At 38.9% G+C, this 15,593-nt stretch overlaps 1 protein-coding gene across 12 annotated transcripts in view; it reads left to right on the top strand.

Annotated features, from left to right (window-relative positions):
* Positions 1-15,593, top strand: part of OSBPL6 (oxysterol binding protein like 6) — a 140,236-nt gene that overhangs the window by 64,527 nt on the left and 60,116 nt on the right. For all 12 annotated transcript variants that reach the window (XM_064373304.1, XM_064373303.1, XM_064373308.1 and 9 more), the window contains 6 exons: positions 1,828-1,920; positions 6,572-6,694; positions 10,188-10,241; positions 11,274-11,387; positions 11,501-11,671; positions 15,056-15,188. In XM_064373304.1, coding sequence (XP_064229374.1) covers positions 1,828-1,920; positions 6,572-6,694; positions 10,188-10,241; positions 11,274-11,387; positions 11,501-11,671; positions 15,056-15,188 — 688 coding nt within the window. The remainder of the gene's footprint in view (positions 1-1,827; positions 1,921-6,571; positions 6,695-10,187; positions 10,242-11,273; positions 11,388-11,500; positions 11,672-15,055; positions 15,189-15,593) is intronic.

Raw genomic sequence — 15,593 nt, 5'->3', positions numbered from 1 at the left:
AGGATGGGGATCAGGGAGAGTCCTTAAAGAGAAACTCAGATTAGAGATACCTGACTGGAAAATTAAAGTAAGCAAAAGCAGTGGCCACACAAGACAAGATTAATAGGTGGGCTTACAAAAAAGTCTTAAACATTATTTGGTCTTTTGTATGATAAGAACTGTTTCTAGAATATACGTATCATAAGAGCAGTTCTCTTGTCTGTTTTGTTCTCTGTGGCCCTGACTTCTGTGCCTGGCATAGTGTAGGTGCCTAATAATGATGTGTTGATTAATTGAACTAACAAACAAATGAATAAACAACATATTTCACTGGCAGTTTCTGATCTTTATATTTGTTTGATCAGAAGTTTATTTGATTCAAGTTTTTTGCTGATATTCTATTAAATGGCGAGGGAGAAATTTGCTACTAAAGTGAGTAATTTCTAAATGGTTATTTAAAAAATTACCTTGGAAACTTTTTTTCCTACAGAAAATTACCTCAAAGTATAAGGTAATCTATTCCCTGGTGGAGAAAGCATTTTATATCTCTGTAATACAGTGACACTTGTATATCTTTATTAGCCGTGGTTCTTTTTTAGAAAAAATCACCTCATGCATTAAAAAAAGAAAAACCTTTAAAAAAAACTTCGTAGATTTTACAGTAGGGAAATTTTGCTCACATGTATTTGAAGAGTGCATGAAACAAGGTTTGTTTCTTCCTTTTATGCATTCATAATGTGCCAAGATAGTTAGGGGTTCTTAATGAGTAGATTTATGTAATATAGGTTAAGACATGCACTTTTTTCCCCAAAGGCTTTAATATAATTGCAAAACTCTTCTTTAGAAAGATCATATCTAATCTATGTTTTCTTTCTTCTAACCCCACTCTATTCTTGAATCTTGGGTGAAAAAATTTTTTTAATTCTTTTTTGAATACTTCCGAGTTTGAACATCTTTTCAAATGTCTTACATGTGTTACCTGTTCTTGTACTTCATCCGTTTTTCTGTTGGAGCTTTATCTTACTGATATATAAATGCTCTTTATGTAGTCTTTGTAAAAGACATCTACCATTTATGGTATTCGATGAATTGTTTTCTTCTTTGTGCGTTTAAGAAACTCTAGAGACTGAAGGGTGTGAAGGCTCTGGATTTTTATTTATTTTTGAGACAGAGTTGTGTTCTTGTCACCCAGGCTGGAGTACAATGGTGCAATCTTGGTTCATTGCAACCTCCACCTTCCAGGTTCAAGCAATTCTCCTGCCTCAGCCACCCAAGTATCTGGGTTTACAAGCTTCCACCACCACGCCTGGCTAATTTTTGTATTTTTAATAAAGACAGGGTTTCACCATGTTGGCCAGGCTGATCTCAAACTCCTGACCTCAGATGATCCACCTGCCTGGCCTCCCAAAGTGCTGGAATTACAGGTGTGAGCCACTGCACCTGCTCGCCTCTGGATTTTTTAAGGTTGACCTTTCTCTTTGTCTGTTGCTATTCCCAGTTGGAGAGATGAGCAAATATTTCTATGTAAGGCTAATTAGTCTAAGGATTGGGTGTGCCATTGTTATAAAGTTGTAAGATTTTTCGGTGTGTGTCATAAAATTTTTCAAGAGATATTCCTCTGACTCTCAAGACTGAAACCAGCATTGCAGCAGCAGTTCAGCAGCAAATCTATAAGAAGAGGGGAAAATCCTGTGCCAACATATTTTTCTGATGTTACTGCTATCTTTGATCTTTTCAGGAACTTGCCATTAAGCTTACTGTTTTTACTGTGTTGTGTATGATTTTACCCCCATGCATAGTCACGTAAGGAGTTGTCTAACCCTGGGCTGTGTTTCCACTTATTTCCAGAATATTCACATACTGGAGAGGACTGCTTCCTCTAGCACTGAGCCCTCTGTAAGTCGGCAATTACTAGAACCGGAGCCAGTTCCCCTCTCCAAGGTCAGTGATGGAATTCAGTGGTTTCTCTGCTGGCATGATGTCTGCTCTGGGGCCAATTGAACTGTGAATCACTTTTACACCTGACTCCCCTAAAATAGCTTTGATGCCAGTTGTAGGCAACTCTTTGCACTTTTTCTGCCTCCAATGTGTAAAGTTTCTCTGCCCTTTGTAAGAGAGAACAGAGAATGTATACTTTGCTGGGATTTGCTGGGTTACATACAAAGGTCTAAAATTCTCTTTAAGGGAAGAAGGAAAAAGGAGCATTGCCTTCCCCATTGGAGAGAAGCAAATTTTCTATGCCCAGCTAATGGAAAAGAAAAAAAAAATCACTACATCCGGCAATAAAAATAGCAACAGCTACCATTATTGCCGTGTACTGCATCATCAGGCACTATGAGAAGTATTTAAATATATTATCCCATTTAATATAGTTCTCATAAACAGCTCCACACAATGTAGGTATTTATCACATTTGACAAGTATGGAAACTGAGAGTTAATAACTTGCCCATGGAAAAAGTAAATAAATAAATAAGATGTCAAGGATTGTAGCAGAGCAGGGATTCCAACTTCGACTTGTCCAACTTCACTACCAATGCTTGTCAGCTCTTCACGAGCTGCAAGGTAAAATAGTACCTACATGTTCGGGCTGTTATATATTCTGACTTCTAGTCTCCTTCTCACATCTGGCCTTCCTAGCAGTGAGCTCGGGAGAGAACACTGCAGATTATTTATTAAGACCTTTTCTGTGTCATGGGAGCCAGTATTCCCTCCCTTTCAGCCTGCTCTTCTCAGACTGGGGAAACATTAAATTCACGTATGTCTAAAATGCAAAAATCATAGGGGAGAGTTGAGGAGATACCATCCTACTCCTGCCCATCCCTCCCTGCGATTTTCAATGGGCTTTCTCCTTTATGGAGAAATTCTGAAAATAGAATGCATGCAGACTTTGAATTCCAGTATAAAAATAGCACTTTATTTCCGAAGACAGTTAACTTCTAAATATGTAAAACCGATCATTCCACTTTGCTTTTCTATATTAAATATAATCCTTTAAGAAAAGAACACTTTACTACCCTACTGTTATGGAATTCACACACTTGAACCTCTTTATACTGTAAAGATATTACAAGCTATAAAGTTTATTCTATCAGACATGAATAGACTGCTAAGCCAAGGAAAGCAGGGAGTTATTAAACTATAAAACATATCTTAGGTAAAAAGTGGTCTGACTTCCATTTGAATAGCAAATAGAGACTGTCTACCTGGTTAATACAATATAAATAGTAATCTCTTTGAAATAGCAATTCTCTCTTATAGTTAGCTAAAGGAAATAGAGAACAAATAAATATTAGGACAGTGGAAAAAGGCAGCTAAAATTTGTTAAGCACCTATTTTATGCCAGGCACTGGATTAGAACATGTATTATCTCTCTTAATCGGCCCTCAACTCATCTAAGTGCATACTAATATTGTTCTCATTTTACTGATAATTATGGCATAATTTTCCAGGCATGAAGGCCCTAGCTCCGTCAAATAGCAATTCTTCCTAGAAGGAGGTGGAGGTGGCTGTTAGCCCAGCTCACAGCAGCTGGGGCTTGGGTCCACTGGCTTAATATAAAGGGATCTGGGAAGGGTACCAAGAGCATCTACTTCTCGTTACTTCTCCATGTTGTTGCCCATTTAGATCTTGCTGTAAGACTAATAAACACTTGTTGTGTTTTTGTGTCAGTAGACACCACATCTCTTGGGGCCTCATGAAATCAGAGGGCCATATCTATTCCAGATACCATTGCATCTCACCGTTTCTCAGCCCCTTTGAGAGATGGGCTTTCTGGGCACTGATTAGTAGTGGAAGAATTTTTTTTTTAAGTGCACATTGTCCTGATCAGGATTTGTTCCAGTCCTATGTTTGATGCATTCACCTTCTAAAGCATTTTTATGTTCTCCCACCCCACCTCCTCACACACCCACACACATAGACACTCACCTGCATGCATCTGCACACATGTAGTTTACCCTTCAGAAAGGAAATGTCCCTGTTTTTTTTTTTTTTTTTTTAGATGGAGTCTTGCTCTGTTGCCCAGACTGGAGTGCAGTGGCCCAATCTTGGCTCACTGCAACCTCCGCCTCAGCCTCCTGAGTAGCTGGGATTACAGGCACATGCCCCTCTCCTGCAATTCTCTGCCTCAACCTCCTGAGTGGCTGGTATTACAGGCACATGCCACTACACCATCTTATTTTTGTATTTTTAGTAGAGACGGGGTTTTACCATCTTGGTCAGGCTGGTCTTGATGTCCTGACTTTGTGATCTACCTGCCTTGGCCTCCCAAAGTGTTTAGATTATAGGCGTGAGCCACCACGCCCAGCCTCTATTTTTTCCAAATGAAAAATGTCAGGCAATTATGACATTACTGTCTATTCTTATTTATTGTTATTAGGTTAAAAATATTTTAAAACTTATAATACCAAAAATATGTGTATATCTGACTTAAATCAAGTACTGACATGATCAATCACATTATGGCTTTTTAGCTCTGTTTCTGTTATAAGTAAACTCAGGAAAATTGGAGACTTTTAAGTAGAAAAAAATATCAGTTGAAATTACAAAAACAAATGCTTCAATTTTCAGAAAATAATTTTAGTTTTCTTAAGATAGTCCTAGTCTACTAAGCATAGAGGGAGAAATTTTAACATAATGGAAAATAGAACATAGAAGGTTCTATTTTGTACTAAGATGAGTTGTTTCATTTCTTACACACTTTATTTGTAACATTATCCACAGCATTTACAATTGAAATGGGGGAACATTGTTTGGTCTGGTTTTATCTTTTGCTTCTGTCAGTTTGAAAGCCTATTTCATTGTGAGAACTACAGTAGAATTCTTTTCTATTTCTTTTTTTTTTTTTTTGAGTCGGAGTTTCGCTCTTGTTACCCAGGCTGGAGTGCAATGGCGCGATCTCGGCTCACTGCAACCTCCGCCTCCTGGGTTCAACCAATTCTCCTGCCTCAGCCTCCCGAGTAGCTGGGACTACAGGCGCGCACCACCATGCCCAGCTAATTTTTGTATTTTTAGTAGAGACGGGGTTTCACCATGTTGACCAGGATGGTCTCGATCTCTTGACCTCGTGATCCACCCGCCTCGGCCTCCCAAAGTGCTGGGATTATAGGCGTGAGCCACCGTCTTTTCTATTTCTTTTACTGGACTTAGTAATATTGCATCAGACTGAATAACATTATTTGCTCAAAGCTGTCACATCTATGTTTAAGAAATGCATTTTAACTTTTTGCCTTTCTATCTTATTTCGGTTTTTTCCCCTTCTGGAGTTAAACTCCCAAAGAAGAAAAAAACACTGTGTTAGAAATTGGTAGCCATACATAAGAATGATACATTGGACTCTGGGGACTCTGGGGAAAGGGTGGGGGGTGGTGAGGGATAAAAGGCTACACATTGGGTACAGTGTACACTGCTTGGGTGATGGGTGCACCAAAATCTGAGAAATCACCACTAAAGAACTGATTCATGTAACCAAACACCACCTGTTCCCCAAAAACCCATTGAAATAAAAAAATTTAAAAAGAAATTAGTAGTTAGTAGCTCTTACTACAATCTGAGTTTTAGAAGAAAACTTGCAAAGATCTGCACTTATTAAATGTTTCCATTTTCACAAGTTATGCAGAATATTCTTCATCATCCACACAGACACACAAAGTAAATCAAAGATGAACACCAGCCTCCAAATAAATCTAGCCAGAAATAAAAATATTATCCATCTAGAGATACTATCCGTGTATGGGGCTACTGAAAATAGAAGTGCCACTAAACACAGTGGATATATCTCTAAGAACAGAGAGAGCACTCTAGTGAATATATTTACACATAGATGGAGATCATTTTGTGGAATAGAGTGGTTATCTACCTTTCTGTGTGAGTCAAAAGCCACAGGCATTAGACTTTTTATAAGAGCCTACTAGTTTCTCCTTTTATTCTAAACATTATTCATAAATAGTGATCACTTGTTGAATTGCAGTCCACTATTAAGAAATGCAACCCTTAAGCTCCCAGGGGCATGTGTATCTTTGAAAACACGGATTTCTTTGGTGTGTCTTTGGCAAGCAGATGTTCTTATGCGCACTTTGGAATGCATGCAAGCCTCCCTGAGAGCAGTTGTGACCACAGCACTCTTATTCCATGGTAATAGCAGGTTCCGAGCCACTTGAAACAACAGCAGCCTTTCCATTTCTACACAGAAAGCCAGGTCCGCACACTAATTGAACATTTGTCATCAAAATAGTCTTATTTTGAAACTTTAAAGTGCCTCTGTGCCCAGGGATTCACTGTCTGGAAAAATGCATTTTAAACATTCTGAGTACAGGCAATCGAATTTCCATCCTACCCTCAACAGACAAGGTGGCTCCGCTGAGTCTCTGATGGACCCCTGCTTACCCCTAGGTCTACCTGGGAAACTCTTTTTAACTTCAGTTAAAAGTGCATAGCTGTGTTTGATGTTAGCATTTGCTCCAGAATGTTGTTCATACTTCTTTCTGGTGGGCCTAGTATTGCTTCAAAAGCAACTTCTACTTAAGAATCTGCTTTAAGTGTGTCATCAAACACTGAGAAACATGTGATTTGTTTTTCTTCTTTTCTCTCAGGAAGCTGACAGCTGGGAAATTATAGAAGGGCTGAAAATAGGCCAAACCAATGTCCAGAAACCAGACAAACATGAGGGCTTTATGCTGAAGAAAAGAAAATGGCCTTTAAAAGGCTGGCACAAGGTAACATTTTTATCATATTCAGGTTTAGATCATCTTCATAAATAAAGATTTTATTTGCTATCATGAGGTGAGAAACTAAGAATATGGCTGTATGTGTAAAACTAGATTTTTTTTTTTTTTTTGAGACAGAGTCTCATTGTGTTGCCCAGGCTAGAGTGCAGTGAGTGGCATGATCTCAGCCCACTGTAGCCTCCGCCTCACAGGTTCAAGCAATTCTCCTACCCCAGCCTCCCAAGTAGCTGGGACTACAGGTGCACACCACCATGCCTGGCTAATTTTCATATTTTTGGTAGAGACAGGGTTTCACCATGTTGGCCAGGCTGGGCTTGAATCCTGGCTCAAGTGATCCGTTCACCTCAGCCTCCCAAAGTGCTGGGATTACAGCCACCACACCCTGCCATAAAACATTTAAGGCCTCATTTTAACCATATGGGTTGCAGTCTATTCTACTTAACAGATACTGAGATCTGTAATATACATATGGAGGAAAAAATGTACTTATATGATATTTAAAATCCAGTTTGTATATATTGTTGTCTGATTTGCTTTTTTCCACTTAAGTTAGTATAGATATGTTTTCATTAAATACTCTTTGAAATATGAGGTATTTTAAATTCATGCATGTATCACTTTGGATGGATCTGTATTATATATCCCACTGTTATTGAGCTAATTCCCTATTGCTGCACATGGAAGACACACTTTACTTTTTTTTTTTATTGCATTTTAGGTTTTGGGGTGCATGTGAAGAACATGCAAGATTGTTGCATAGGTACATACGTGGCGGTGTGATTTGCTGCCTTCCTCCCCTTCACCTATATCTGGCATTTCTCCCCATGCTATCTCTCCCCAACTTCCCACCCCCCGCTGTCCCTCCCCTATTTCCCCCCAACAGACCCCAGTGTGTAGTGCTCCCCTCCCTGTGTCCATGTGTTCTCATTGTTCAACACCCGCCTATGAGTGAGAACATGCGGTGTTTGATTTTGTGTTCTTGTGTCAGTTTGCTGAGAATGATGGTTTCTAGTTTCATCCATGTCCCTACAAAGGACGCGAACTCATCGTTTTTGATGGCTGCATAATATTCCATGGTGTATATGTGCCACATTTTCCCTGTCCAGTCTATCATTGATCAGCATTTGGGTTGGTTCCAGGTCTTTGCTATTGTAAACTGGACACACTTTACTTTTTACTGTTGGGATGTGATGAACATCCTTGCACATGAACTTCTATTTAGTTCTTGGGGATAAATTCCTAGACTTATTGTTACCGGTACAAACTAAAGCTGGAAAATCACTGATCCTGGAAGTTTTATTGCTGTTTAAAGTCTACAGTTTATTTCTCTCCCTCCTCTCAACATTTTTGTCCTATCTCCTAGTTTTAATTTTGGAGAAAATATTTTTTACTGCATTTTGCCATTACCTGAGTAGCAAGAATTCTGTCAGACTAAGGAGGAGGAAGTTGCCGTACATTTTCAGTTTAAACTCTTTATTGGGCCACCCAGTATCCTCTTTGAAATCAGTAGAAGAATAAGTCTGTCTACTTGCCACATCTGCAGGTGGAATTCATCTCAGGGTAGATAAGTGTATCAGCCCAAATGGCCAGTGGTGGCCCCCGACTGGGTCAACACAGGGAGGTTATGGATTTTAACTTCCTTGAGGAAACATTTTATGTGTTTTAAGGGAAAGACTTAAAAATGAACACATGGGAAATGTTGTCCCGGTCCCCTGTCTCTGAAAGTGCCCTCTTCCTTGTCAGAAACCATCTTTCCTGAACCCATAATATTATCACAGTGCCAAAGACCTATCCTCACTGATGTTCTTCCTGAGATGTTCGCCAACTGGCCATCCTCCTTCGTAAGATCACCGCTGCCTTTCATTCTGACCTTACCTTTTAGTGTTTCCCCAAATTGATGGCCTTGCTAATCTCTTTCCTTATGATATGCTATAGGTGATCTCTGCTGAAATTCTTTGATAGATAGAAATGGAAATACAGGAAAAACAGGTCAAAGAAACCAATTTTCTGTGAATTGCTAACTTTAATTTAGCACTTTCAGTTCATGTTTCAGCAAAACTGGCTGTGGTTTGGCAGCAACTCTCTAGACCATGCCTTTGAACATTCTGTTACAGGCTGGGAGCTGTGGCTTACGCCTGTAATCCCAGCACTTTGGGAAGCCAAGGTGGGCAGATCACGAGGTCAGATCAAGCCCATCCTGGCCAACATGGTGAAACCCCATCTTTAAAAATAAATAAATAAATAAAATAAAATAAAAAATTATGAACATCCTGCTCCATAAATAATAGGAGGGACTGCTTGGCATTGCTGTCTTTTCTCCTGATCTCTACAACCACCATGTGTTTATTCAGATGTCAGCCCATTGGATTGACCAAGTTAAGGGCAAGTGATTTTAATCAAGTGTTTTTCAACTGTAGAGACTCTTTTCCTGTGCTTACTTGTTGTCTCGCAGAACCTGTAACAAACGGGTTTCAGTGGCCTTTTGTGAGTTCTATCCAGAACTCATAGGGGTTCTCCGTGCAGAACTCACAGAAGGCCACTGTACTCACAGAAGGCAGTCCCAAGACCTGACTGCCTCCATATCAGCAACTAAGAGGTCCCAAATCACGTAACTTTCCAGCAGAGTAATTTTCCACAAACAGAAAGACTCCTTTCATTTGTAGAACTTGAGGGCCCAGGACCCATTATTTGACAGGGCCCTGAGAGCTGTTTGTTCTCTTGTGAATTTCCCATGGAAGAAAAATCAACAGCTGAGAGTTCCTGAGTGTTGTGGAGCAAAAGCGGCCAAATCTATTCAGACTGGACTAGGATTATCTTGGAGGAGACAAAAATTGCCAAAAACCTCTCTCTTTTTTTTAACCCTTAATGTAATTCAGAAATAATTTTCAACTTCTTTTATTAATAGTAGAATGCAAGCATTTGCTAAGTAGAGATGTAAGTATATTGCTAAGCCCACTTAAACTTTCCAGATAATTCATTATTCATAGATTCAGTCCACTGGCTTCTGTAATGGACATAAACATTTTCAGGAATTATCTGTGGTATCCAGGGAAAATTCAGGAGTTTACATTCATGGTGAAAAATTCTCTGTAGACCTGTATAGCCCCCTTCTCAGAGTCACTGTGACCTAACCCAGGTTATTCTCATTTCTCACTTTCAAAAACATCCCAATGTGGTTGATTCAGACAATTGTAGCTTCAGGTCCTCAGATGCCCTCCCTGTTAAAAAAAATCATGGTGATAAGACTCCACCCCCACTGGATTATATATAAAGGAATCTCCATAGGTTAACAGTATGAAACTAGACCTCTTATCTCCTTACCATTTAATGTGACTGACTGTGGCCAAATGCACTGAATCCAGATACATTAAAATGGTCAAACATATTGATTACTAAATGCAAAGCAACATTAGACCCACATTTGTGAATGTTTTATATAGTTTAAAATATAGACATAACTGAGGGTGTTTGGTTCTTGCAGCGTTTTTTCGTCCTGGATAATGGGATGTTAAAGTATTCGAAGGCACCACTCGATGTAAGTAGCACACAGGACATGTTTCAAAGATTGATTTCAAATTCTGCTTGAAGTAAATAAACACTGTAATTGTACAAGCCTTGTGCCATAGTTACCAGCTTTGTGCATGTCTGGGCCTGTAAGATTTCACAAGCTTCCAAACCTCCATGTTCTAAAGTGTGTCAACCTAGTGCATGAAGATTTAACTATTTTGATGCATGTTATTAAAAACAGAAGCTTAAACCTAAAAGTGAGACATGAGTAAAATCACCTTCTGTCACTTGGAGAGAAAACGCAAATAGGCTTTTCTCTGCATCTCCCAATAAACTCTGCTTTATGTGTGCTACTTTGTTCTTATCAATGTCCTTTTAAAAACTATCTCACACATTTTATTTCTACTTCATACACCTTTTCATCTTGGAGATCCCAATTCACAAAAATTATTCCAAATTGTTTTGTTTTAAGTACACAAAGGAGTAGCTTGCATGTAACACTGGAAAATTCCTTCCTTCATCATTGTGTAGGGGAAGTAACAGAAGGCTCAGGTTTCAATTTTATCCCCATCCCTGCCATTGAATCAGCTATGTCCTTGATCAGAGAAGCAGCGAGAAGGAAGAGCCGGCTGCTCCCTGCTTTTTGGTCCCAGCTGCCCTGTTCTGCCCCAGCAGCTGTCTGCCAGCTGATTACTCAGGGATGTTCTGGGTTATAGGTCAAAGACTGACCACAGTTATTTTAGGAACCACTGAAGATGTCCTTCTAGGAGAATATAAGCTGTGCAATTTAGAATTATGAAGAATTAGCATTACATTCTATGCCAAAACAGGAAGAAGATGAATGGTCTGATTTATAAAAATTGGTGTGAAGTCACTGCAGCATCAACTGTCCTAGAACCTATTCCATAGAACCTTAACTATTTTCTGTTTGTTAAGGAGGTATATGTAGTATTCCACTTCCCATAGATAAGTTAAAGATTGCCTTGAGTTTACTTAAATCCAGTACAGAAACATCAAAGCATATATCCTTTCAGCCTATTTACTAGTCTTTTGATTTCAGATTCAAAAAGGAAAGGTCCATGGGAGCATAGATGTTGGACTCTCAGTCATGTCAATTAAAAAGAAAGCCCGAAGAATAGACCTTGACACGGAAGAGCACATCTATCATTTGAAGGTAAAATGACTTTTCAACAGTTTCTCTGCCATTATCAGGGGAAATCATTTGCCTACACCAGTGGTAGGCAGGAGAGTGATTTTACAGTTACCTTCTCTTGTTCATTGTTTTAGGTGAAATCCCAGGACTGGTTTGATGCATGGGTCTCGAAACTGCGACATCATCGGTTGTATCGCCAGAATGAAATTGTGAGATCACCAAGAGATGCTAGTTTTCACATATTTCCTTCAACTTCCACAGCTGAATCCTCACCAGCTGCTAATGTTTCTGTAGTGGATGGAAGGGTATGACTTTGTTCTATAAAAATCAGCCTGAAAATCGCTTAGAAAATTATGCAAATTTTGGCCAGGCATGGTGGCTCATGCCTGTAATCCCAGCCCTTTGTGAGGCCAAGGTGGGCAGATAAATGAGGGTCGGGAGTTCAAGACCAGCCTGGGCAACATGGTGAAAACCCTGTCTCTACTAAAAACACAAAAATTAGTTGGGTGTGATGGCATGCACCTGTAGTCCCAGCTACTCGGGAGTCTGAGGCACAAAAATTGCTTGAACCCAGGAGTTGGAGGTTGTAGTAAGCCAAGATCATACCACTGCTATCCAGCCTGGGCAATAGAGCAAGACTGCATCTCAAAAAAAAAAAAAAAAGAAAAGAAAAAAAGAAAATTATGCAGATATATAACTGAATCTCATTTGGGAAAACCAGAAGGAGGAGGTTTGCTTTGTAAACTAACACTCAGAAGACAACAGTGATATTTAGCATGAAAGTTAATCGCAAGTATAAATTAGGCAGAAATGTGGATCACCAAGAGAATTAGCAGTTATTTTTCCCTTTTATGAACAGATTACCTTCTGACTTCATGTGGCTTTGTAGGACTGTTAGGAAGTAAAGTAAACATCTATTTAATCAACATTCAGAAATCAGGTGCCCTCCTGGCTGGTAATAAGAAGACCTCAAAATCTTGGAAATGAAACTTGCTTTTGTATCTTGACCTATAATATATACATGACACATTGAGAGGCTATAAATTTCCCCATGAAGTTAGTACAAGTGAGCTCAAGAATGTGACAGTAATATAAGTAATAGCCTAGTTAAGTGATCAGGCACTGTGTTACAAATAACCAAAGTTCAAAAACAGTAAAAAAATTTGTCCAGAAGTGACATAGCCATTAAACAGCTGAGCCAGGATCTGAGCCCACATGTGTTTCCAAAATCAGTGCCCTTTCCATTTTACCAGGTGCCAGACTAAGGGAGGCTGACCTTGTTCTTTGGACTGAAATAAGAGTTCACTTCTATGTTGATGAAAAGCTAGAGATGTTTTTTTTAAAAAAATCAAGGTTAAGTCAACAGATAGAAACAGCTGTTTCTGCCTTGGATTCAATAATTAAGTTTCCTGAAACCTAACCCATCGCACTGCCCAGGGGTGCTCCAGTTTCACACTTGGCACCTGAAATTGAGGGCAGAGAGGGTGAGGAAGCTGGCTGCCACAGTACGTTGTGTTCAAGAATGTTCCAGTGAAGATTCTGCTTTTCTTTGTTTGCTTACACAGGAATGTATACCTTACATATATACAAGTTTCCTTTGTAAACCTTTGAAAAACCTCATAGAATAACTGCAATACTAACCAAATCAGATTAAATGAAACATTACTGTATTCAGTTTTTGTTATTTTAATGACAATTTTTATTAGATCCTATTAATTATGTTAAAATTTTCCCAAACCTTACATTATTTTTTCTCTTTTCCTTTTTTTTTTTTGAGACAAAGTCTCACTCTGTCACCCTGGCTGGAGTGCAGTGGTATGATTTTGGCTCACTGCAACCTCCTCCTCCTGAGTTCAATCGATTCTCCTCCGTCAGCCTTCTGAGTAAGCTGGGATTACAGGTGCCCACCACCACACCCAGCTGATTTTTAGTAGACACGGGGTTTTGCCATGTTGGCCATGCCGGTCTCAAACTCCCGGCCTCAAGTGATCTGCCCACCTCAGCCTCCCAAAGTGCTGGGATTACAGGTGTGAGCCACCACACCCGGCCTTAAGCCTTACATTATTCCATTCTGGTTGCAGCCTTGCCAAGGACTATTTAATTATCTTTCTTCTAGGAATAGGGTGTTGGATTAACCGTAATACCAACCAGTTCTGAAATAAAAAAGGGAATGAACCAGCTGGTCAGGGTATCAGGAAGATGGGAACTTACAGATGCCCAAGATAGTATCAAGTTTCTCTGGCCTCCTGTGTTCACCAGAGCGTAGACTGATTCCTAGAGTTAGTCCACATTAAATGAGAAATGTATTCCAAATAGATCTTTTAAAAATATAAATTTTTAATTCTTTGGTTCATCCAGCTTCTGCCTACATCATTGGCGCAGAGTATTGATGAAAATATGTTATTTTCATTTCATGTTATTAATTAAATAGCTTGGGTGGTATCTGAGAATAGAAGACTAAAATCAAATCCTCCCCAGTGTTTGCCTTGGAATACGAAAGCTCTTCAGCTCTAGTTTTCAAAACAGATCTATTGCTCTGGTTAATGACATACCTCTAAGAGCTACTCAGTGAAAGATTTCCATTACATTTATCAAAATGCAGTAAAGGGTGAAAAGAGCTTTTTATCACTTTGCCTGCCTTTTAAGTATCAAATTATGAGACTTCTGAATGTTAATTGGTTTGTGGCCCTCTGTGGGTAATAAATAAGCCTGGGTTTGCTAAGAATGTGCATCATTCACTTTGTAATGATTTAGAAGAGACGCAATTCAGTTGTAATTGAATATTAAAGTCAACTATGAAGTTTTGAAATAATTTTTTAAGAAATAAGTTTCTTTTTTTTCCACTGTTTCCCAGTCACCTTAGTATCTATATACTTAATAAAACTTTCACTTATTTCACATAAAATCTTTTTAATGAAAAGTCTGTAGATAATAACTTTAATGGAAAGCTGTAGATAATAACTTGCTAAGACTGCCTTTTTTTTAATTTTATTTTTTTTCTATTGCATTTTAGGTTTTGGGGTACATGTGAAAAACATGCAAGATTGTTGCATAGGTGCATACGTGGCAGTGTGATTCGCTGCCTTCCTCCGCTTCACCTATATGTGGCATTCCACCAGTAAGCAACCTTGCAATGCCTTGAATTCATACTGAAAATTATTTATAAAAAAGGCAGTCTTCAAACAAGGAATGAAGACTGCCTTTTTTATAAATAATTTTCAGTATGAATTCAACGCATTGCAAAGTTGCTTACTGGTGGATAGTGCCTTTAGGAATCACATGTGGTTGAGGATACCTTGAGTCATAGGGTACAGGAACCTTTTGCAAAGGAAAGACCTTAAATCATGAGTTAAGAGTACTGCCATAAGGACACTGCACATACAACTTACTGAGCAATTAAAAATTATTGGGAATTTGAGTTGGAAGGTCCTTGTGACTATGAGATACAAAGCACTTAAATGTTGTCCCTTTCATTGAATGACGGAGATGGCAACTTAATGAGAGATTGTTGTTTAGGAATGTCGCCCTCACTAAGCACAAACCACATTTAGCTAAGAGGCTTCTACAATGTTTTGAGTGTGCATTTTCTTCCTATCTTTGTTAATACAGCTTTGAGGATACTTGTTTTTTTAATCATTAAAATGTACTGTTTCATAACCATAGAATGCATCTGTTTTTGTTTACCGTAGATGCAACCAAACAGCTTTCCATGGCAGTCCCCTTTACCATGCAGCAATAGCCTCCCAGCAACCTGCACGACCGGCCAGAGTAAAGTGGCAGCCTGGTTACAGGACTCGGAAGAGATGGATAGGTGTGCAGAAGGTTAGTTCTTACCTAGTGAGGCCTGAGAGTAAGCCAAAACCAAACAAGAAACAAAACCTAAAGAGGTGAATTGTGAGTGCTACAGCTTTTACCCTGATTGCCTTGATTGTCTTGGCCTTTCCTTGCTCTTTTTCTCCTCCTTTTTTTTTTTTTTTAATTAAATCCAAATTTTATTAAGGATTTCAAGTTACATACTTCAAATTTCTAGAATGGAATGGAATCATTTTGGAAGTGGAAAAATGGCGTAAACACTGACATCCCTTAAAACTTCAATATTATAAAGAAAATTCTGCAAACCACATCTCCATTATATAACAAGACTAGGTATTATCTACACCTTCACTTTGGCAATAGCTATTTCCTAAAATATGAAAAAGATGATTTTGCTACTTCAGTTCATTAAAA

The sequence above is a fragment of the Aotus nancymaae genome, unplaced genomic scaffold (genome assembly GCF_030222135.1).
Source record: "Aotus nancymaae isolate 86718 unplaced genomic scaffold, 86718_ANA_hifiasm-v0.15.2.pri h1tg000008l, whole genome shotgun sequence".
In the NCBI taxonomy this organism is placed as follows: Eukaryota; Metazoa; Chordata; class Mammalia; order Primates; family Aotidae; genus Aotus; species Aotus nancymaae.
This window is presented reverse-complemented; position numbering and strand designations above follow the sequence as displayed.